The 24,774-nt window shown below is 36.4% G+C and overlaps 1 protein-coding gene across 1 annotated transcript in view; it reads right to left on the minus strand.

Moving 5' to 3' along the window:
- The window catches only part of LOC138705449 (attractin-like protein 1), a 75,286-nt gene that overhangs the window by 6,529 nt on the left and 43,983 nt on the right, over positions 1 to 24,774 (minus strand). Inside the window, exons 9-16 of the mRNA XM_069834161.1 lie at positions 24,171 to 24,461; positions 21,696 to 21,836; positions 20,503 to 20,687; positions 17,633 to 17,769; positions 14,877 to 15,057; positions 11,407 to 11,586; positions 6,843 to 6,986; positions 1,584 to 1,727 (exon numbers count right to left, since the gene is read on the minus strand). Of these exons, the coding sequence (XP_069690262.1) occupies positions 1,584 to 1,727; positions 6,843 to 6,986; positions 11,407 to 11,586; positions 14,877 to 15,057; positions 17,633 to 17,769; positions 20,503 to 20,687; positions 21,696 to 21,836; positions 24,171 to 24,461 (1,403 nt within the window). The remainder of the gene's footprint in view (positions 1 to 1,583; positions 1,728 to 6,842; positions 6,987 to 11,406; positions 11,587 to 14,876; positions 15,058 to 17,632; positions 17,770 to 20,502; positions 20,688 to 21,695; positions 21,837 to 24,170; positions 24,462 to 24,774) is intronic.

The following is a 24,774-nucleotide window of genomic DNA, read 5'->3' on the forward strand; positions in this document are numbered from 1 at the left end:
TAAAATGGATTTGAGGGAGGTGGGATATGATGATAGAGAATGGATTAATCTTGCTCAGGATAGGGACCAATGGCGGGCTTATGTGAGGGCGGCAATGAACCTCCGGGTTCCTTAAAAGCCAGTAAGTAAGTAAGTGTTGTATAAAATTGTGTTGTAAAGACTGTGATGACCTCATGGAATACTAGTTGCTAGGTAATCTTTCCTGACACTAGTGTCAGAATTAGGCCAATAGAGTGTATATTTGGATGTGAGATAATTAGCTACATGAAATTAAATGTATTGTACGAATAAAATATGTATGTTTAATGTGCCAGTACTATACAGTGAGCAAATGAGGATGGATTGGCAATACTCTTCGGAAAGAAAATTAGGCTGTAAAAACGAAATCTAAAAAAAATTAAGCAAAGTTAAATTTATGATTTTGTGAAGCAGAGTATGTAATGAACTAAAGAAGAAAATTGTAAAAATAACGTAAAATAAGAAATAAAAATTTTATCTCAAGCTTTTATTGTTAGCAATATTCCCCGTGTTTTTTATTTGATTAACATAGAGACGTTGTAACCAATTATTTGTGTAAAGAAACTCCCCCTATTGAGAGATCACCCCTCTGAAAGACCAATTTTTCATGGAACCAGCAGTGGTCGTTTAATATAGGTTTTACTGTTATGTGTTTTAAGAAGACTGTCAGGGAAAATTAGTTATGTTTCCAATAAATAAGTAAAATGCATAGATATGTAACTGATAAAAATTTAATAAAGTATTGAAATCTCATGTGTTACTTTTAAGTCGCACTGAAAACTGTACTTCATCTTCACGCAAATCGTCGGTTTACAAGCAAAACACATTAAGTAAAAAATATTACTTCTAGAAAAAGGCGTATATAATGTACATAATGTGTATGATTTGGAAAATTGAATACTCACGAGCAAAACAAATTACTAAAACAATATTTTTAGAATTCAGTTTTGTCAATAACTGTCAAACGCCTTTTTCTCAGAACTAATATTTGTCACTTTGCTTGTAAAGCGACGAAATATAGGGTTCACTCTTCGTTGCCAACATATTCATCCACTTCACGAAAATGCGGTTTAAAATCTGAGAGATGAGTAGTCAGAATTGGTTTTGAATGAATGTTGCTTTCCTGCTATGACACTCTATTCGAAAAAAAAATGATTAGAGAAAAAGATATGACCAACTTTATCAACTATTAATTACAATTTTCAAACCAGAAAACATAATGCTTCGATACAACAACTATTTTTAACAAAATAATCTGCCCTCAATGAGGGTGACCATAAAGATCCAGTATAAAAGCACTACAGAAATAATTTAGAAAGACAAAAAGATTAAATACGGGAATTGTTTAGTAAAACAGCCAGAGAAATGCAAACCCAAAAGAATCGTCAATGGCCAAAATATACATGGTAATGCAATATTTGGATTGAATCCTTAAGAATATCCAATAAAATTTTTTGAATTTCAAAAAATCGGAGACTGAGTGCTTTTAAAATATTCCATGTGAACTTAGGAATTGCAGTCAGTTTTAAATAGGCCTATATGCACTGATTTTCTCTCATACGTACAGAAACAGGAGCCAGTTGTGGGATCACCAAAGTAGTTATTTTTTTCATCACACCGTTCACAGTGATCACCAGTGACACCTTTGATGGAACAGAAGCACTTCCCAGTTTCTGGATGGCATTCAGCAAGACCATTGCACTCACATGCTGCAAGAAAGGAATACCTCTGATAGAGAGAGATCATAGTAAAATAGTTAAAACTCAAATTGGCAGACATAGTATACAACCAATACAGATCCGTTAAATACAGTGTAGATACATTAATTCAATAACATATTCGAGTGACGACATGCTTTCTATCAGTGGCGGCTGATTGACTGAGGCAAGTGAGGCCGGGCCTCAGTCACTTGGCTTAACTGAAACCAAATTTTGTGTTTTTATATAATGTATTAGTTATTTGAATGAAGCATATATCGCTGTAGAAGCATTTGAAAACTTTGATGTATACAGACCTGTTTTGCAGTAAAATAATAATAATAGGAAATGCGCACAAGTGTGCAGAGTAGTTAGTCTATACTGAGTTCAGTCACGGTTTTGGCATTCTTCTTGCAGTTCAGAACGTGGTATTTGCCACATTTTTCACCACACTTTGCAGTAAAATTTGTTCCTGAGGCCGGGATCGCTCATGCAGGATCTGGCTTGTATTGTATATAGACCTGTTTTGCAGTAAAATTTGTTCCTGAGGCCAGGATTGCTCGTGCCGGGTCTGGCTTGTGATGTATATAGACCTGTTTTGCAGTAAAATTTGTTCCTGAGGCCAGAATCGTTCGTGCCGGGTCTGGCTTAATGCATTTCATGTCCTTTCGCGGGCTTTGAGTTTACGCTTAAAACGTTTTAGCTGAGGCACAATTCGGCTGGCCTGGTCAGGTTTCACTCGTCCCATCCATGGGCCGGCCTCAAGGGTAGAGTGGGGTGGGAATAGCAGTGGTGACTTGTCTTCCTAACTAGGCCATAAATAACAAAATTCCAGCTCTTTGGCAGGCAGAGACCCACTCTATTCTCTCCCCTTATGTCTTAGTTTAAGACTTAAGCGAGGGTGTTCTACTATTGTACTTCGTAGTACAGTAGTGAATCTGGGCCAATGTTGTTATGTATTTTGGGAAAATATAAACAGAAAGAAATGAGAGAAATAATGCTGGTGCAGTTAATTCATTGTTAGAGTGTCCTTTTTCGAGAAGAAATAATACTGAAAGAAAGGAAGTTTTAAATAAAGAGAGAGCCGACCGAGATACCTACGACATCGCTGACAATTTTTCTGACACATAATCTTAAAACGCGAGTTTCTATTGCATCCTGGTATGGGCAACATAAATGGTTATGTGGTAATGTGATGCAAAATAAACTTCTCTTGGCCTTGTTTGTTGCTGTCAAAGGAAAAAAATAAAAAGAAAAGAAAGAAAGGGGAATTTCAACACATAATATGGGATGCTTCATCACACTGAAACAATCACTGAAACTCGGAGCATAACAGCTTATTTGGTGGGTGAAATTATTATTTTTCATTGATAGTAATAAGAATAGACTAATAATAGTAATAATAATAATAATAGTAATAATAATACAGTAATAATGATATTAATAATATAATAACAATAATAATTAATATCATGAACGAACATTTCCTATCGGAGGCACTTAAACTAGTTGCATCTGGCCTCACCGAGGATTTCGATCACCGGCCGCTACTGCTTTCTATAAAACCTTCACGAAACAGTGTGTTTTTAACATTACATAAATAATTTAGGCAGAACACATTGCAGCGAACTTCACTCTGCTAGCTTTTTGTGCGTTCAGCATTGAGGTCGCTATATAGCTCCAGTCGTTCATAAATTGTTTTAGGCATCACGCACAACACGACTAGGGGTAGACACTTTTCGTCGTTGAAATTCTCTAATTCGCAGCGCTTATACCAGTAGAGTCAAAAAGTAACCGAACCGAACATGTGTAGATGACTTTGTTGCAGATGACGTAACCATTACAAAACACCACCTTCAAAGTACGCTCCCTGAGCAGTGACACACTTCTTCCAGAGTCCATACCACTTCTCGAAACATTCCTGCAGCCCATCTTTGGTCACTTACCGCAGAACGTGCGTCGCATGAATTTTCACCTCTTCGGATGACGCAAACCGCCGTCCCTTGAGTAGTGATTTGACCTTGGAAATAGGTAGAAATCTGCTGGAGTAAGATCTGGAGGACATGGTGGTGTGGATGGACAGGTAGTTTGTGTTGTGCGAGAAATTCACTTACTAAGAACGACCGATGTGCTGGGGTATTGTCATTATTTATTTATTCATTCATTAATTTACTCATTCATTCATTTATTGATTCATTTATTTATTTATTCATTTATTTATTTATTCATTCATTCATTCATTCGATTATTTATTTATTTATTCATTTATTTATTAATTGATTCATTTATTCATTCATTCGTTTATTTATTTATTTATTTACTTATTTATTTATTCATTTATATATTAATTGGTTCATTTATTCATTCATTCATTCGTTTATTTATTTATTCATTTACTTACCTACTTATTTATTTATTTATTTATTCACTTATTTATTGATTAATTTATTCATTCATTCATTCGTTTATTTATTTATTTATTTATTTAGTTACTTATTTATTTATTCATGTATTTATTAATTGATTCATTTATTTATTCATTCATTCATTCGTTTATTTTTTTATTTATTTACTTACATACTTATTTATTTATTTATTTATTTATTTATTTATTTATTTATTTATGTCTATAACAGGGCAAAGCCCCAATTACAATAGACAGTACAAATATTTGCTTAGGACATAAAATAGGAGATAACATGAAAAAGAGATGAAACAGATACAAATGTAAGGTACAAGTGTAAATACAAATTAAAAAGAAAAAAAAAAACAGACAAATAAATGCTATCTAAATAAAATATACAGATATAGATATAAATGCAAAATACAAAATAAAAATAAATGAAAACTAGATAAATATAGATGTCACAACCAAAAGATGTAAAATGTTGCTATAAGTGGCACATTACAGAGTACAAATAGATAGCAATGTTATATTTTAAAATCAACTACCTTCAGTATATTAATAAGAAAATGTTTATATTTCATGAAAGAAACGCTGAAATCTAGATTCCATGTTTTACATATTTCATTGAAATTTGAACACTTTTTAACACTGTGAATTTTTATGTGCAGAAGTGTTTGCTTTTTTTTATATATATAACAATTGACGATTTCTTAAATGTGATGTTCTAGTATTAAGCTGGTGTTCATCAGAAAGACGTCGAAGAATTGCAACATGCGTCTCCTTACTGCCAGTTCGACCCTCAGGAATAAACTCGAAATGTACGAGACCCTGGATATCGAAGAACACTTCAAGCATTACTTTCCCCTTGGATCGGTCAGCACACTGAGTCTATACGTCTGGAGAGTAGGCCACATACGACACGGACAAGGCAGAGAAGTTGCCTACTGAGCATTGCGTTGCCACCCGAAGTTCGGGTACTTTCTGACTACTACAGCTTAAGTCTGCGAGTGGGGATATCGGGATGGAATGTAGAGGCAAAACACAGTTGCCACATAGGTCACTTGACGCTGAGATTTCAACGTGTGCACATCGTTTAAAATACACTACGGAGCGCACGCATTTTTTGTCCTTGTCTTCAGATGAAGGCAACAGTTACGCTGTCTCCCAGCCTCCCCCCTCATGCAACTTTATCTCCTAAGTCCAAGCTTGCCAATCAGAACGCCAAACCTCACTGTCAAGCAGAAGTAGAAGTACAAGTACAGTCTATTTCAAAGCGTCTTAAATTGTTACCGCTCTATGAACTGAAGCGCAGTAGGAAAACTTTGCTGTCATATGAGACTGTACCGTACTGGTCTCCTCTCGTTACCGCCTCCTTTCACTACAGAACTGCCTCCAACTTCCCCTCTCGGCTCGCAGACTTAACTTGGTCGAGCTGTAGTATTTTAGTTTTAATAATGATTGAAAACCACTAAAATAATAAGTAGATATAAACGGGTAGACTGATTAATATATTAATTCATATGTTGCGTTTGAGTAAAGAAACATTAATGTCTAATACGTGAGTCTTTTAAGGTAGTGTAGTTAATAGCTCTCAGCTAGAGTAATGAGTTCTATGAATATTTTTACTGCTTGTGAGGGTTTGATCCCCGATTCTTCTTTTCGTACTCTTTAATGTCGAACTTTGATGGCAGGTGATTCTAGTCAATACTGCTTTAAAGCGGTAATATGTAATCGATTAAACTTCTTATGAACCAGAATGTTCACCCACTCTTTCCAACGCAGTCCTAAATCGTGCGCAATATTAAAATTAGAACTACCTTATCAAACGTTCAACTAACTAAATAATGAATTGCAATACGTCGATCTTCACATACGATGATAGATACAGTGTTGATCACAGCTCTTCTTGTGGAGTGGAGGGATGACCAGCTATCCATTCGTTTTTGAACAAGTATCTTCCTTTTTTTAAATGTTTATAGGCTACTACTTACAAACATTGGACCGTGATATAATCTCTACACCAAATTCCTTTTCAAGTAAACTGAGTATTTCTATTGCAGGGTTAAGGAAACGACGGGATATGAATACAGATTCCCAGTACTGAAAATAGACTCTCCAGGCCCAAGGAGGTCTACTAGCGGTGCTAGTATAACCAAAGCCACCGTTTTTGGTGTGTGAAATAAGTAATGGGAACGTTAAGAGCGAGTATCTTATCTTTGCCGCAGTCAGTGGACAATAAAACTGACAACTGTGATAGAGAGATTTCTGACGTGACGTGTATTTAGGTGGTACCGTTTTCAGCTGCACTGGCAACAAATTCTCACTGACTGGCTTTGTAGTCGAGGACACGCGCCAAAAACGTTGGCGCTGGCTATAAGATACGCAATGACTTGAACTGTTCTAAGTCCTAGTGATTACTCAAGAGGATATTTTCAGAGAATTTCTGTAAGGTGATTCAGTGTGCATCTAACAGTTATATCTAATTTATGCCGAACTTAAACCTAAGAACAACAGAAACACGAAAGAACAATTTCTAACCGAGGAAGAAAAATTTTGCAGAGTCGGAAATTGAATCCGAGGCCTCTTGGTTAGTAGTCAGTGTCGTTAACCACTAGAACAAGAGGTTGACCACCTTCAGGCAACATATTATGAAATATTGCAAAATAATCGTTTGAAACTGAAAGTCAGACAACAATAATTCATGTTATGCATTTACTTACGCATACACTTTCCACCGTTGGCAGGATCGCCATAGTAACCACTCATACAACGCTCACAGTGGGGGCCTTGAGTGAAGTTGGCACACGGTTGATCGCACACGCTGCTGTTATCAGAGCACGTGCTGTGGCCATTGCAATTACAAGCTGTGAACAATGTAAATCATTTTACTGTCTTTGCCTGTAGGTTCAGACCCAGAAACAAAATTTGGGCCAAGTTCCAGTTATAATATACTGCGCATGCTCAGTAAGTACCTCGCAGCTATAGAAACCACTCACTATCTCTCGTGTAGTCCGGATTTGTGCGAGGAGTGCCTCGCACCTCGTATGCGTCTGTTCAGAAAAAAACAAGGCTTAAAAGTGGCGAGATACCTTGGCTATGAAACCATGTATAATGTACTGAATGGAAATAGTGTTTATGGGCAGAGTGATGTACGAGTAATGCAACTAGGAAGATAATTATTGAGAACATTTCAATTACATCAGGTGACTTCGAAAAGTCTTTCGACATATATCGAACGAAAGTCACAAATTTAAGTGTTCTAATAAATTCAAACAAGATGAAGACAATAGAGCTATCGAAAGGAAAAGGAACTAATGCGTGTTAATGGAAATTTCCTTGAAAAGCGTGAGAAATATGTGGCGGCACAAATACATTATTTCGAACTTCTTCTATGACGAAGGTGGTCATTGTACTTTTATTGCGATTTGCCGAAGTACATAATTATGAGCTGTTCAGAACAAAAGTGGTGTAAGTCAAAAATGGGTAATGAGGGTTAAAGTAAACATTCTGCAAAATACAGCGCAAAGTAGCAATTAATATTGAATTTATTTAAACTATTAGTAGTCAGTGGATAGCACGAAGGACATATTAATTGCTACTTTGCGCTGTATTTTACATAATTTTTACTTTAAACCTCATTACCCAATTTTGACTTGCACCACTTTTGCTCTGAACGGCTCATATGATATTTCCGTGCAGGAAATCTGCGTTATCATACGATGAAGGATCGGTAGAGCGGAGAAAAATTCTCTCCGGTACCAGGATTCGAACCCGGGTTTTCAGATCTACATGCTGACGCTCTAGCCATTAAGCTACACCGGATTCCAATTCTGAAGCCGGATTGAATCCCCTTAGTTTAAGTTCCACCTCTTAATTTTCCCTTTAGTAGCCAACCCTAATGCACTGTGTAGCTTAGTAGATAGAGCGTTAGCACGTAGAACTGAAAACTCGGGTTCGAATTCCGGTGCCAAATTTTTATCCGCTCCACCGATCCTTCATCATATGATAACGCAGAATTCCTACATGGAAATATTATATGTACTTCGATACATCGCAATAATATATGCGTATATAATTGAAGCTTTTAAAAAAGAAATTTATAAAATTATTCATGATATATAATATTAACAAATGTATTTTTTTATCTTTTATTTCTGTCGACTATATTCATGTTTTTATATTGGAGTTAAATGACAAGTTGTAGCCGATTTAAGTGAACACCATATTTTAACGTTTTGGTGGCTACTTCATTCACACACAACCCCCAGAATGTCTGGAGGACCACACCTGCTGTTGGTCGACGGGTCCATTGGACCTAGCTGGGAGATCTTGTTGATCATCAGCTTTCCCTCCTTAAGCCACTGGAGGACGATTTTAGTGCCATAGCAGGTCAGCACTAGGAACAGAAAAGTAGAAAGAGGAGGAAGGAAAGGGAAATGAACTCTTAGGCCTCGAATGCTCTAATGCCGTTGGGGTCGAAGAAAGTAAGAGTTCAGTCACAGGACTGGATAGGAAAGGGTAAAGAGGGAATTAGGTATTGGATAGAGGAAAATTATACCAAATTCAGTCATTAACTCATCAAGCTGACCAGTGCTAATGGATGAGTAGCCCCTCCCTTTAGTTCAGCTCGTAAAATTATGCTTACTAACAGCTGCACCACGGGAAGGTAGGGATGGGACATTGGGTATTTGTCCAGGTTGGTTCCTTAAAGCCTTCAATGGGAAGAATTAATGGTTCTCCTCCCTGTATCCGACAGATACCCTTTTGCAGCTCAATCCCAAGGGAAAAAATGGAACTCCCTGCATCAAAATCCACAGTTAATTCCCGATTTACCACGAAAATCGTCTGTAACTGCATTTAGATTGGCAACAGGCCATGATTGTTTGGCCAAACACCTGCATAGAATTGGAATATATCAGTCCCCTAACTGCCCATTGTGCAACTCAAACCAAGAAATGGATTCGGAACACCTCAAAATCTGTGCTTCAGTGGCTGGTCATGATAATATCTTTGAAAAATATTGGAGTGCAAGAGGTCAAATGACTTTATTGTCAAACGCCTGGCATTAGAAAACAACAACAACATATTCATGTTTTTATTGAATATCACTGGCTTCTGCCTGACTGTCAATTTACATTAAATGTGCTTTTTTCTCTCTTTTTCTCTTTCTTCTTCTTCTTCTTCTTCTTCTTCTTCTTCTTCTTCTTCTTCTTCTTTTGTTCTTGTGTGTTATTTATTGGTTTGAATTATGTTACTACTGTATTTAGTAAACTGTCCTTGTATATTTTATGTTATATTATTGGCTAAGACAGCACCGTACACGAGACTGGCTCTCACGGTAGTGGCTAGAAATATTTTTGTTCTATAAATTTAATTTGTACTCACTAGCTAGCTAGCTAGCTAGTTAAATAAAATAAAAAATAATCACTTTGTGATTTAAGACGGCGCTCATTCCGTCGGATCCCGGCCACTTAATCACTCGTAATGAGTGTACCTCTGCACATTAGTGTGTTGGACATTGTGCCACTGTCACACATCTGTGACACATGCATGAGGGTTGGCCACTAAAGGGAAAACTAAGAGGTGGACCTTAAACTAAGAGGATTCAATCCGGCATTGGAATTGGAATCCGGTGCAGCTTAGTGGATAGAGCGTCAGCACGTAGAGCTGAAAACCCGGGTTCGAATTCCAGTGCCGGAGAGAATTTTTCTCAGTTCCACTCATCCTTCATCATATTGTACATTTAATTTGCATGGGCAATCTAGGACTATGCGCTTGGCTTAAGGGGCTATGAATATTCGACTTTGCCGGAAAACAGCGTACTTCCAGCCGCCACGCGTGGCTGCACACTCAAGGATGAAGGTCTATTTGAAGGCTCTGTAAATATAAATTTCAAAACCCTTTTCCTCCGAAATTTTTCTGTTTGAATGCAGTTTTGGAAGCCTTAAACACAAGTTTACTCAGTTCTTTATTACCTGAAGCGACGTTATAACTTTAAATAAAGGTACTTATAACCAGTGGCGTAGCGTCAATGTAAGCTAAAAAAGCTAAGCTTCCCCAGTTAATAATAATTTCATAATAAACCTGCAGTTTATGAACAAAATTATTTATTAATTTTAATAGAATTTATATTTACGCGTTAAATATTGTGATGCGGCAGGTCAAGATGATTTGTGATGCAGCAGTAAACAAGAAGCCTGCACACACCAGCTTCCAAGCAGACTGGTTTCTTACACTCATTCTTCTGTGTAACCCACCCCGCAGGTTTTCCATCCTTTTCTAACTAAACTACTCTAGTCGCAAGGCTCGCAAGAAGCTAGCTTTTACATTGCAAATAATTTAGTTTCCGAGTTACCAGTATCACTTTCGTGAGTTGTGTTCAGTTCAAGTGTTAGTGTGCACTGTGGCTGATATAATAAATAATGAGTGAAATAACAGTTCCTGACACCAATTTACTTGAATTTTTAGGACAATTCTATTATCAAGACTGACTTAAGAACAAAAGTTCGATTTAAAAAACAAATGACCGTGTCTATTTGTTAGAGATATGAAATCAGACTTTACTACGTACCATTTGAGGTCATGCCTTATTGGTGTTACTTACGAGGTTCCAACCAATCTTCGGACTGCTGACTTGACATTGACTACTATTTATTTTAAGACTATATTTTTGTAACACGTTTTCTCATATGTACAATAAAAACAACTTGAGTTAGCTTTCCCTGTTCAAAATTTCATGCTACGCAACTACTTATAACACTGTGAAATTGACTTAATTTAATACAAGTTATTAAATATATTTTGCATTTGTTATAGAATTTTAACAGAAAAGTTTAATAACGCTGTAAAATTCAGCAAATCAAATCGTGTGTTTCAATCGCACGCTATGTTTGTTTACCGACGTTGACATTGAAATTAACAGATGACACACTCTTAGATGTGTATGTAACAAGGACAGTGGACCCACTAAACGAAAAATTCGGGCGTGTGACTGGATGCTCGACATTGTGTGAATGTTAGTCATCCAGGGAAAGTGCTGGTAGGTAAGCCTGTAAAAACGACGACTAGTGGAATTTCGACGATAATCAAATTTCAAAGTATGGAATAGTGGGAAAAGATTAATAAAAACAACGATAGTCAACGAAGATAATAATCGAAGATTCACTTAAAGTAGCCTACTTCATGTATAACAAGATGTGAATGAAAAATCATCAGTGCACCCCTTTATTTACAGACAATCCTCATACACATTACTCTGTGAAACATAAATCGAAAAATACTCACGGAGACACTCTGTGAAGAACCAACGATCTGCTGGGCAGTTGAATTGAGCATGGGTGGAACTTGTTCTCCCACCAGGAAGACATTGTCCCCTTCCTGTTCTAAAACCATCGGTACACCATCCGCAGGCCGGGTCAGTGCGGCATTCTTCACAGTTGTTGTAGAAGGTGCAGGCATGATTCCCTGTAACATGGAAGGGAAGTATTTCAAAAGTGGGAAAGACAAATAAGTGAAGGGTTCAGAGCCATAGTGGGTCAAGCACTATTTATTAAAAACGAAGAAAGCAAGGGTTAAAGTTAAGTGAATACCATAGTTTAATAAAGATTGACATATCATCAATTGTGACAGCTCATTTGCTATTTTATGTGATCTGACTAAAGCATTCGATTGTGTATCACATGAAACATTAATTTCAAAGCTCTATTACTACGGTGTTAGAGGAAAAGAAACTAGATTTGTTTAGATCTTATTTATCAAACCGTACACAACGTGTATGTTTAAATGGCGCCCAATTTAGTCAATGTTGAATGTGGAGTTCCTCAAGGTTCCATTTTGGGACCACTCCTATTCTTGATTATGGTGAATGACCTTCCAGAAAATGTTAGTTGTGAATCTGTATTACTTGCAGATGACACAACTCTCTATTCATCACATACTGATAGAAAAGTTTTAAATTCAGAAATGAAAAAATCATATAATACTGCAGTAAATTGGGTTAGGGTGAATGGTTTCAGTCTAAATCTAAATAAAACTCAAAATATAATATTTTCATTGAAAAATACATCGAACACCGAAGCTCAGTCACAGGTAAAATTATTAGGACTTGTATTAGATTCTAAACTAGCATGGGATGGACATATTAATTTGTTAAGTACTAAGCTATCAAGAGTAATTTACTTATTTTTTAAGACATTTAAAACCTTTATTATCTAAATTCTACCTCATATATTCTTATTACGCCTTTTTCAATAGTATATTATCATATGGTATTTATATTTGGGGAAATAGCAGTAGCATATCCAAGATTCTCATACTACAAAAAAAAAACTATAAGTTATGCATTTTAACTGGGTCTGCATATGACGCTCATTGTAGACCACTATTTATTCAAGAAAAATGTTAACTGTCATAAATAAATAAATTATATATATATATATATATATATATATATATATATATATATATTCCAATGTCTAATGGAAATTAAGAAAAACCTTAATACTTATCACCCTAAAACAGAAATTCATCAATGTAACACAAGGTATAATTATTGTCTTTCAGAACCTAGAGTTAGATTAAGTAAGTCCAAAAAATGGTTCAATTCTATTGATATAACAATGTTTAATAAGTTACCACAAAAGGCACATGATTCAAGTTATATACAATTTAAATCTGTTCTGTATAATTGGTTAATCAACCATCCATTCTATAGTATTTGTGAATTTCTTGACTCCATAGTAAATAAATTCTAAATTTATAAGCTGCATTTGCTCTTCATTATTACGATTAATATTTTTTATTTATTTTATTGGGTTATTTTACTATACTGTATCAACATCTAGGTTATTTAGCGTCTGAATGAAATGAAGATGATAATGCCGGTGAAATGAGTTCGGGGTCCAGCACCGAAAGTTACCCAACATTTGCTCGTATTGGGTTGAGAGAAAACCCCGGAAAAAACCTCAACCAGGTAACTTGCCCCGACCGGGATTCGAACCCGGGCCACCTGCTTTCGCGGCCAGACGCGCTGACCGTTACTCCACAGGTGTGGACAAATTAATATTAGTATTGGTTATTGTTGTTATTATTATTACCAGTATTGTATTTCATTTGTATTGTTGTATTCATCTGTTTTATATTTTATGTCAAATATTATTTTATTTTATGTCTACTGCAACAAACTATTGCTCAAGACATTAATAAACGAATGATTGATCGATTTTAATGTGCATACTTTATATTACTAGCTATATGTTTCATTGAATTATCGTATTCACTTAATTTTAACTCTTGTTTTCTCCGTTTTTAATAAATGGCGCTTAACTCACTATGGCTCTGAATGCCATAGTTTAATGAAGACTAACATATCATATTATATTGTTATAAGCAGGGACCGGAAGTTTAGGCATTATGAATCATTAAAATAGGCAGACAAAAAGGCATCATAAATAGCCAAAATAGGCTGGCAAAAAGGCATTATAAATAGCTAAAATACGCAATAAAAGGTAATTACAAAAACCTTGCACTAGACCCACAACCTTGCACTTTCCACAAAGGGATTTCGGCAGCAAAAAAAGCTTTACATGAGTCGAATGCAAATTGAGATTTTCGACTCGATGTTGCAATTACTGATGGAAGCAAAGAAATCTTCTTCCCAGTAGCCTTGGAAAGTGCATTTTTGTGTTTGGTTGTACTGATACGTTGCGATATGAAATATTTAGCTATAGTCCCGTCGCTCTAATTTCCAGCAGCCAATCACGTTGGAGATCGGCTACTTTTAAACGTGTGCGTCTTGTAATTCACTGATGAAGAAGTCATGCATTTCCTAAGGCTCGATAAATACTTAATATAATCGCCCGCCATTATGGTTTTTTCGTTGGCGTTCGCAGAAAGCACACGAGGACGTTATTTGCCGCTCAATTATTTGCTGAATTACAGTGCGTTTGATTTATTATCGTAGGAGCTACGACATGATAATGTTTAACGGTGCGGCAAATAGATTCCTCGTCTGGTAGCTCGGCAATGAAAGAACAAAAATGGCGAACGATACTACCTGCCTAAACTTTATAGAGCCTTCACTTCCTAAGACGTAAGCAAAGAGGAGGGGTCACGCCGGGAATAACAGCGTCGCGACTTTAGCTACAACAACGTCGCAATGAAAACTGAAAGAAAAATAACTGTTAAAAATAACGTTATACCCGCACTCATTGTTGCCTTGTCAAAATAAACACAAGCGATCATTTGAAAGACAATAATATACATTCGGTGAAGTCACTTTCATTGTAGCGGTTATAGAAAAAATTAAAATAGGCTATACCTATAGGCAATTTTTAATAATAAATTAATAAATAATAAATAAATAATCAAATAAAGGCAAAAAAAAAGCATTTATTTTGTAAATTAGGCATTTATATTTAAAAAGGCAGAAAAGGGCAACATAAAACTATGACGTTTCAATCACAAAGGTATAATTCGTATAGCTTTACTTTCAAAATGAAGATAGATTTAACACATTTAAAAAAGGCATTCTGCCAAATTTCCGGTCTCTGGTTATAAGTAACTGCATTCATCTCTTTCAGACAGTTTTCCCTTCCTATGTGGATTGACGTTTTACTCCCAAAGGAGAATGTCAGCATTGTTCCTCGCTCTTCGCTCTTCCAGTCCTTTAAGCTGAATTGCAGCAGTGCACACTCAACTTGTGCTCAGGCCAATAGAAGACAAATTCTAAAAATAGGCCCATAACATTTACTCACCATAAGTGGGGCGACATCGAGCCTGATGCGCGGTCCACTCACGACACTCTCCGTATGGGAAGGAAGTAATATAAGCAATCTTGTCGACGCAACGACCTTCATTCTGACACCAGAGACAATCCTCATCAGTGCAATCCAGACATGATGTGAATTCAGCACAGCTAGAAACGCATTGTCGCACCTATAACAATAAGACTTTCATTTAAGAAGATTTTTTATCTATCCGCCAGTCTTTCCGCCAGAATGCTCACCCGTCCATCAAAAGAAAAACACATTTTAGTTAGATTCTGTAAATTGAAGGGTTCAGACTCATAGTGGGCCAAGCGCCATTTATTAAAAACGGAGAAAGCAAGGGTTAAATTTAAGTGAATACCATAGTTTAATGAAGATTGACATATCATTTAGTTTTAACGTGTATACTTTATATTACGTGCTATATGTTTCCATTGAATTATTGTAATAACTTCATTTTAACCCTTGTTTACTATGGTTTTAGTAATAGCGCTTGGCCCACTATGGTGCTGAACCCTTCAATTATTATTGAATTTATGGTGATTTTATTTTACTAGCGCGTTGTAAATATTTTGTTAAGGTATTCATCGACTCTTAGGACAAAAATCCAAATTTTTCCCTTCATGTCTTTCAAACTTTGGCGATATAATTTTTGGGTGTAAACTGAGCAATTTATATAATTCAAACTTAAAAATCAAATTTGGGGGCCCAAAAAAAATTTGAAAAAGAAAAGACGTCCTAACTCCATTAGAAATTGACCCAGGGCACACTTTCTTTCTCGAAAATGATCCCCTACATATGGAGAATGTTACATACCAAAATTATTTATTTATCTTGAAGCATCCAAATTTCTCCCTTCATGTGTTTCAAACTTTGGCGACATAATTCTTGGGTGTAAACTGAGCAATTTATATAATTCAAACTTAAAAATCGAATTTGGGGACCCAAAGAAAAGATTTTGAAAAAAAAAAAGACCTACCTCCATTAGAAATTGACCCAGCGTACACTTTCTTTCTCGAAAATGATCCCCTACATATTGTGACAGCCAAGTCGAGGCTCGATCACGCGTCCCGCAGAGGGCGGGGTGCACGAGAAAACGAGCGACGCAGCCACCTTCTTCGCTGCGGCCGCTTGGGTCTGGAGGGGACAGACGTAAGAGGGGGGGCACGAGGTGGAGAAGCGGACTCGACGAAGGGAGAGGAGAGAGAGCGACCGCGGCAGAGAGGAGAGAAATCCAGAGAACTCTGGATAGGCGTTATCTTCTCGACATCCGAAGATTGTTCGCGAGATCGTAGCTTCTCGGAACTATGGTTTGGTTATAAAAGAGAGACACAAGTGAACTTGAGCAGCAGTGTTGTTATAGTCAGTGGACAGCAAGCCAGCCAGTCTTGTGTAGCGGTGAAGCCAGCTTTGAGACCGAAGTTCGACTTGAGTTGTGTCCGTAACTGTGGAGCCGGAAGTCCTGAGTTTGAGTGCAGTGGACCGCAGTTGGGGGACCTTAGTTCGAAGCTCAGCGTATTGTCTCTGAAGATCTGGGGTTCGAGATACTGTAAACTCGAGTGACTGAGCTAGAAGAACTAGCCAAGACAAACGAGCTGTGAACCGAGAACTGACAGTTCTGATTTGTAAATAGTGCTTTGTGAACATTAGTTAAGATTAGCAGTACATTGTTGTTCTCAATAATTCAAGTAAATTGTCATTGTCGTCTGTGGAGTGCAATAACGAATACTGTGTTACTGTGTGGAGTGGAAATCCCATTGTTGACGGGAGCAGAATTAAATTGTAGAAAGTAATTATTGTTGAAATAATAAAACTACATTATTGTTTTGAATTTTAAAGTTACAATATTGAGAATGTTACATAACAAAATTATTTATTATCTTGAACTACTCAAAAGATATGCCACGTTATAATATAAGCACTTCAGAAAAAATGTATATACATATACTTGTATATTTATGAGATAAAAGGACAATAATCGATTAATCGATTACAATAATATATTACCGGTTGTTATGAATGGTTGTGAAACTTGAACTCTCAGTTTGAGAGATGAACAGAGATTAATGGTGTTTGAGAATAAGGTTCTTAGGAAAATATTTGGGGTTAAGAGGGATAAAGTTACAGGAGAATGGAGAAAGTTACACGACACAGAACTGCACGCATTGTATTATTCACCTGACATAATTAGGAGTATTAAATCCAGACGTCTGAGATGGGCAGGGCATATGGCACGTATGGGCGAATCCAGAAATGCTTATAGAGTGTTAGTTGGGAGGTCAGAGGGAAAAAGACCTTTGGGGAGGCCGAGAAGTACATGGGAAGATAATATTAAAATGGATTTGAGTAGGTTAGTAGGTTATTTTACGACGCTTTATCAACAGCTTATGTTATTTAGAGTCTGAATGAGATGAAGGTGATAATGCCGGTGAAATGAGTCCGGGGTCCAGCACCGAAAGTTACCCAGCATTTGCTCATATTGGGTTGAGGGAAAACCCCGGAAAAAACCTCAACCAGGTAACTTGCCCCGACCGGGAATCGAACCCGGGCCACCTGGTTTCGCGGCCAGACGCGCTGACCGTTACTCCACAGGTGTAAAATGGATTTGAGGGAAGTGGGATATGATGATAAAGACTGGATTAATCTTGCACAGGGTAGGGACCAATAGCGGGCTTATGTGAGGGCGACAATGAACCTGCGAGTTCCTTATAAGGCATTTGTAAGTACGGTTCAAGTTGACTTACCTTCTTCTCAGAAGTTAAATTTTGCCGTGACTTGCATGATAATGTTCCGAAATCCCATGTGCAGTTGTGAGTGGTGCAGGCTTGGCATTTGTACAGCTGTCTGCACCTGCTGCTCTCTGTATCTGCACATAGTTGGTCTGAAGACGAGATGTCAAGAATCAAATAGGATACGGAAATAAATAATATTGTGAACAGTTTTGATCGAAAATAATAACCTTAAAAGTTAAAATTAGTGAAAAAACTTAGTGAAAAATAGGGGAGAGTTGGGTAGTATCGGGCATCGGGTAATATCGGACAGTGCGTTTTTTTCATCTACCACCAGATGGTAGTACTTGAATAACATGGTTACGTTTCTGTATGCGACATCACAGAAACGTAACCATGTCATTAAGGTACTATCATCTGGTGGTAGATGAAAGAAAGTCACTGTCCGATATTACCCGATGTCTGATACTACTCAATTCTCCCCTATATAGGATATTTTCACTCCAAAAAGAATGTAAAAAACGAAATGGTTGTCTTTCGAATAAATAACGATTAATCTAATCATTTAAATATTATTTTATGTCACACATCTTTGAAGATTTCTTTTGATCCTCATTTCTTATTAAGGTCCATTTCATGCAGTGCTCTTGAGAAATATCCATTGAAATATTTAACAAAAATAAATCTGAAAATTAAGTAGTAGTGACCGAATAATCAGTTCAATATCCATCTGCTATGGACAAAGAGGTTACTGAGTGGTTTTTCTCGAATTTTTCCGTTCCCCTCTATTATTATCATCATTCCACCACCATTTTACAATCATCATTTACTTTACGAAATTCCATGTCAGGCGTCCAGAAAAAAAATAAAAATATGTAAGAAGTAAAGTTTAATAATTGCACACAGTTACGTTTAACAAAGACAATTAAATGATGTGGTACAAAATCTTCAACTTTTTGTTGAGGAAAACATTGGTTCAACTTTACAGTCAACGGGCGTTGAATGGCGTCTCCGTGATCCGTCCGCAACCATGTGGTGGATTACAACAAACTGATACTCATGAAGAAAATTACGATAAGGATTTCCGACTACAATAATTATAACATTAAACTTAACTAACAAATTCGGATTAAATACATTACTTAGTTAATGGTATGTAAACGAATACAATTCGTTTAAAAGTAAGAAAAAAGATTTGGAAATACTTAAATGCACAATTTTTCAACAGTAATCTCACTAGAGGTTTCGATTTTATCGATAAATCTGCGAGTGGAATACGAGCAGATTTATCCAGAGAAAATCAAAACTCGAGTGGGATTTAATTGACTATTACACGATTAGAAGAAAGTAGTCTATATAAAGATTAGAAGAAATAAAGTATTCTAATACAATAAAATATTGATTTACTAAAATTCTATTTCACTAATGTTAGTTTCAACAAAACTTTTGAACGGAGCGGCCATTTTCAGTTGACTGTCTATGCTGTAAACAAATGATGATCGCAAAGCATGTTTTATAGTACCGTAAAGAATTTGCAGTTTGAAATGTTGGCAAACAAAAAAAAACAATTTGGTAGTGAGGTGATAAAAACAGAAAAAAGTATATAAAGATTAGAAGAAATAATGTACTATAAGACAATAATATAGATACTAATTGACTTACTAAAATTCTATTTTACTAGTGTTCCCTTCACCACAATGTTTGAACGCAGTCGTCATTTTCAGTCGACTATCTATGCGAGAAACAAATTACGACCGCAAAGCATGTTTCATAGTACTGTAAAGAATTTACAATTTGAAATGTTGGCAAACAAAGAAACAAATGCTAGGGTAGTGATAAAAAGAAACAAATGCTAGAGAAGCGATAAAATTAAACAAATGCTAGGGAAGCGATAAAATTGTGCGATAAGCAGCCATGATTGTTTGAAAGACGTCCTTTCGTACCGTTTTATTGGTCAAAAGCAGTATGACGTAGTAAAAGTGTAATAGTCATTTAAATTCAATTGGTTGAAGTGAACTGATGATATTAATGTTTAAACAAAACATATTCTTGTTGTAGCCTTGGAAAATTAGGGAAACTTTAGTCATGAATAAAAATATTTAAGTACTTCCTTTCAAAACATATTACTACAAACAATCAGATTAAGTACCTTATTCTTTTATTGGTATTTAGGCCTTTATGATATGATTGTATGTAAAAATTATTGCATTAATACAATTTTTAAGAATACAAAAGTAGACTATATAACTTCCAGTTTAAGTGAACGCCAGATCTCTGCTTTCTTTTTTGTTCACCAGTTTATTTATATTAAGCTATACTGCCTGAGGAGGAAAATCAGATGTGCATCTCTGAATTTAGAGCGATCGTCGCTTTTATTGAAGTTCATTTTCGAGAATATTTGCTCCCATACCCGTACGTATGTAGAACCAAACACAGAACTCATACGCGCTTTGTGATTGTTTTGAATACAGAAGTATTATTCTCCTACTGCTCAAAAACTGGTATTTTTCGAAAGACAATGCGACGAATTCCACTACTAGACACATGAATACAAATTCGCTCTACTGCATCATGTGAATTGAGGTATTGAGGGAAGGGATGAATTACGTAATCCGGCTTGTGACGTATGTCACAACTGGGGCTCAGTTTTGCATCCTTGATCTACTCACTTTGGTCAGTAGAATTCGATCCTCAAAAATATGTTATACATGATATATAATTATTCTTGACTTCCAGAAAACAATTACTAAATTTGGAGGTATGTCCATGAAAATTTCAAAAGTTAAAATTTTGAGTAAATGTATCTATGCGCAAGGAAAAATCCCTATATCTGACAACACTGCATTACGACCCCAAGTTTATTCACTAAAAAAAAGGAACATTACCTTCCGCATTCTCAACTGTAGCTTCGTTGTTGATGGTGGTACCTCTACAGGACCTAAATTTACAGCCGGCACTACCACACCACATACACTGGAAGGCTGTGTTGGAGCATGAGGCACAATCCGACAATTCTGAACACATCTTCTCATAGGCGACTATGACGGAGCGGCTCTTCTGCGCACAACGGCTGCGAAGGACAGAGTCATAAAAAAGGGTCTAGATATGCAAGTTATAGCATATTCTTCCTCACTATTATTTTACCCAGCAATTAATAAAACTATTATTGTAAATAATAAACTTGGGCGCAACCATCTGACATCTCCTTTTCTCCGTAAATTCACCCGCCTCTAATTATATCAAGTATTATTATTAATGAAATAATGCAAAAGCATGGGATATACATATACAGTACATAATATAGCTATCGATGGTGTTCTGACAAAATGTTGTAACATATCGAAACAAAATTTTGCAAGCAAAGAAACGAACTCTATTTTGATGGAGTAATTTTTAACAATATTAACTCATTTTACGAGGCGCGTCCATAAAGTAACTTTCCCACTCGTCCCACAGCTAGCAAACCATATGTTGCGCGAAACGACTGCGTGTACGTGATGGAGTAATGTCCTGGCATGGCGCATGCGCTAGCGGAACTTCCCGAGTGCTCTCAGTAGCTTCGTTGCATTGGTTGAAGATGGACGTTCCTATTCCAGCTCCCGCCGCGTGAAGTGCGGTCAGTGATAAAGTTTTTTAATGCACAGGGCATAGCGCCGATTGAAATTGATCGTCAGCTGTGCCAGGTCTATGGGCAAGCAGATGGTGCTTTGCTGCTGTAGACAATTTTCAGCAGGGCGCCAAAATGTGCATGACGAGGAACGCAGTGGGAGACCAACCATCATCACAGACGACCTTGTGGAGCAACGCACCATCTGCTTGCTCATGACGTTAGGCCCATAGACCTGGGTGCTATACATAGAATGCAATATTTCACCACGTGGAACCTTAAATATTCTTCAGGACCGGACATAATAGACAGAAAGCAAAGCACAGAGATCGTAGTTTATGGGGATGGTCTCACTCCAAAGATATCACACTCAGAAAAGTTAAATTAAATCTTCTAATAAAATTGGAAACTGGTACAAAGTTACACTGACCGGTACAAAGTTACCCCAAATGACTACAGTAATTCCTTTACCTGAATACATCTTCCTCTCCAGACAGCTCCGTAATTGGCAGACATTTGTCCTCTTGATTGTTCCATACGCACTTGACTCCGGGATAAGTTTCCAGGCAGGAAGTTCGATCAGATAAGGCGCTACAGTTGCCAGGACTGAATCTGATATGAAAAAATTATGACATGTTTCTCAAATCCACTTACACACTTGTATCGCAATATATTATAAAAGTAGGGTTGCCAGGTTCGCAAACTGAAAATAAGGGAGCTTTTCAAAGTGATTGACAAATTCTCCCTAACACAGCATTATTGACATGACATGTTTTACCTTTAGAAGGATATAATTTATACTCATACTTATCACTTGTTTTGTTATTCATTCAGAAAGTTTTACATATTGAAAACTCCTTTACAAAACAGGTTCAAAATTAATGAGAATTTGTCACTGTGCAGAGTGGGCGAAAAGTCACTTTCCTCAAACACTTCCTTACATTTAATTTCATTCCATTTACATTTCGTCACCTGAATGCAAGAACTAGGTAACTCAATTTTTCCTATTTTGAGATATTGCCTATTTACTTATTTATTCCACTAAGGAAAATAGATAGATGGATGGATGGATGGATGGATCGATGGATGGATCGATGGATGGATAGATGGATGGATAGATAGATGGATAGATAGATAGATAGATAGATAGATAGATAGATAGATAGATAGATAGATAGATAGATAGATAGATAGATAGATAGATAGATAGATAGATAGATAGATAGATAGATAGATAGATAGATAGATAGATAGATAGATAGATAGATAGATAGATAGATAGATAGATAGATAGATAGATAGATAGATAGATAGATAGATAGATAGATAGATAGATAGATAGATAGATAGATAGATAGATAGATAGATAGATAGATAGATAGATAGATAGATAGATAGATAGATAGATAGATAGATAGATAGATAGATAGATAGATAGATAGATAGATAGATAGATAGATAGATAGATAGATAGATAGATAGATAGATAGATAGATAGATAGATAGATAGATAGATAGATAGATAGATAGATAGATAGATAGATAGATAGATAGATAGATAGATAGATAGATAGATAGATAGATAGATAGATAGATAGATAGATAGATAGATAGATAGATAGATAGATAGATAGATAGATAGATAGATAGATAGATAGACAGACAGATAGACAGACAGATAGACAGACAGATAGATAGACAGATAGATAGACAGATAGATAGACAGATGGATAGACAGATGGATAGACAGACGGATAGACAGACGGATAGACAGACGGATAGACAGACGGATAGACAGACAGATAGACAGATAGATAGATAGATAGATAGATAGATAGATAGACAGACAGACAGACAGACAGACAGACAGACAGACAGACAGACAGACAGACAGACAGACAGACAGATAGACAGATAGATAGATAGATAGATAGATAGATAGATAGATAGATAGATAGATAGATAGATAGATAGATAGATAGATAGATAGATAGATAGATAGATAGATAGATAAGTGCATTTATTGATGCATAATAAATTATACAAACTCATGTACACAAGATCCTTCGCACAAGCCCGTACGGTCATTCGTGCTATGACTATGCACAGTTTGAATCTTCAAAACGAAAATAATACAGACCTACTAATAATAAAATAGTAAAACAACAGTTATTATTATTACTACCGGTACCGTTATCATTAATTATCACTAAGGAATATGCCTTGTTATCTTTTACCTATTTGTTACATTGGAAAACAGAAGTCGCTGGTATCGTTAGATCAGTTACCCAGTTCTTGCATTACATTCTGAGCGATTTTTGCTATGCTCTAACAGAGATAACTAAAAAACGCAAATTTCGAGTTACCTAATTCTTGCATTCACATGACGATTTGATTATACATAATATGTATGATATTATCACCTATTCATTCATTCACTCATTCATTCATTCATTTACTTGTTCATTTGGTTATTTAGTTATACCACTACCTACTCTTAATTAACTACTTATTCACTAACTTACTATGTGTTAAAATAGCCATTTTCCTTATTCAATTACATAAATTCTTATTCACTTCTTAATTTAATCATTAACTCTACTTATCCTTCTGAGTCCAGAGATTATAGTATATTATACCATACTTCATACATGATTATGATATAAGATGTACGTGCAGAGACCCAAAGTATAGTATAATATACCTGCTTTGTGCCGTAGCTGTAATCTGAAGAATTTTTTCAGCATTTTTTCTCATGTCAATGATTTTTTTCAAGTATAGAATTATATTCAACTTTAAAAATAAAACAACTAATGTCTCAGAACTGAGGAGGTTATTAATAAAGCCTACTTAATTGTTTAGTCACTTATTGATGCTCTATGTTTCAGGCCACATTTGCAATCTGCGGATATTACTTAAACTTGCTGGTGTTCGAGTTGCACTCACCTCAGCATATCGGACAACATCTGTCCATCGAAGCCTCCATAGATGTAGAGTGAGTTCTCGAAGATGGTGGCAGAGTGACCAAAGCGAGCCAGGTCCGACCTCAGACCCTGAGGTACTGAGAGCGTATTCCAGTTGCCGCAAGTTACGTCATATGCCAGGATGTCCGACGAGTAGCACTTTCCCTCGTCATTGTCTTTGTGGGTGTTGCCCCCGAACACGACCATCAAGCCGCCGGTCACAAAAGACGCCGAGTGCAGGAACCGAGCAGATGGGGCTGAAGGTAACAGAGTCCTGACAGAAGCACATCCTCAGTTGAAGATTACTGACAGAAAATGGATAAACACGGGATGATCAAAACTTTCAGGTTTGGATCGCACTCAGTGGCGGTTTCTCGGGGGAGAGAAGGGAGGAACGTCCTCCTCACATTTTTCTTCTTTTGAAAGTAAGTACCAAATGAAATATATGCCTTGAAATTCGAGGAAGATTCGATAATTTTTAAGTTCACAGCTATAAGAAAACCTCGGTTGATCGAGTTTTAAACGACGCGCGCTTATGTGCCACTAGAAAATTGTGAGAAAGATGCGAGATTATTTGTGTGGAGGAA

Source organism: Periplaneta americana, chromosome 1 (genome assembly GCF_040183065.1).
Source record: "Periplaneta americana isolate PAMFEO1 chromosome 1, P.americana_PAMFEO1_priV1, whole genome shotgun sequence".
Lineage (NCBI taxonomy): Eukaryota > Metazoa > Arthropoda > Insecta > Blattodea > Blattidae > Periplaneta > Periplaneta americana.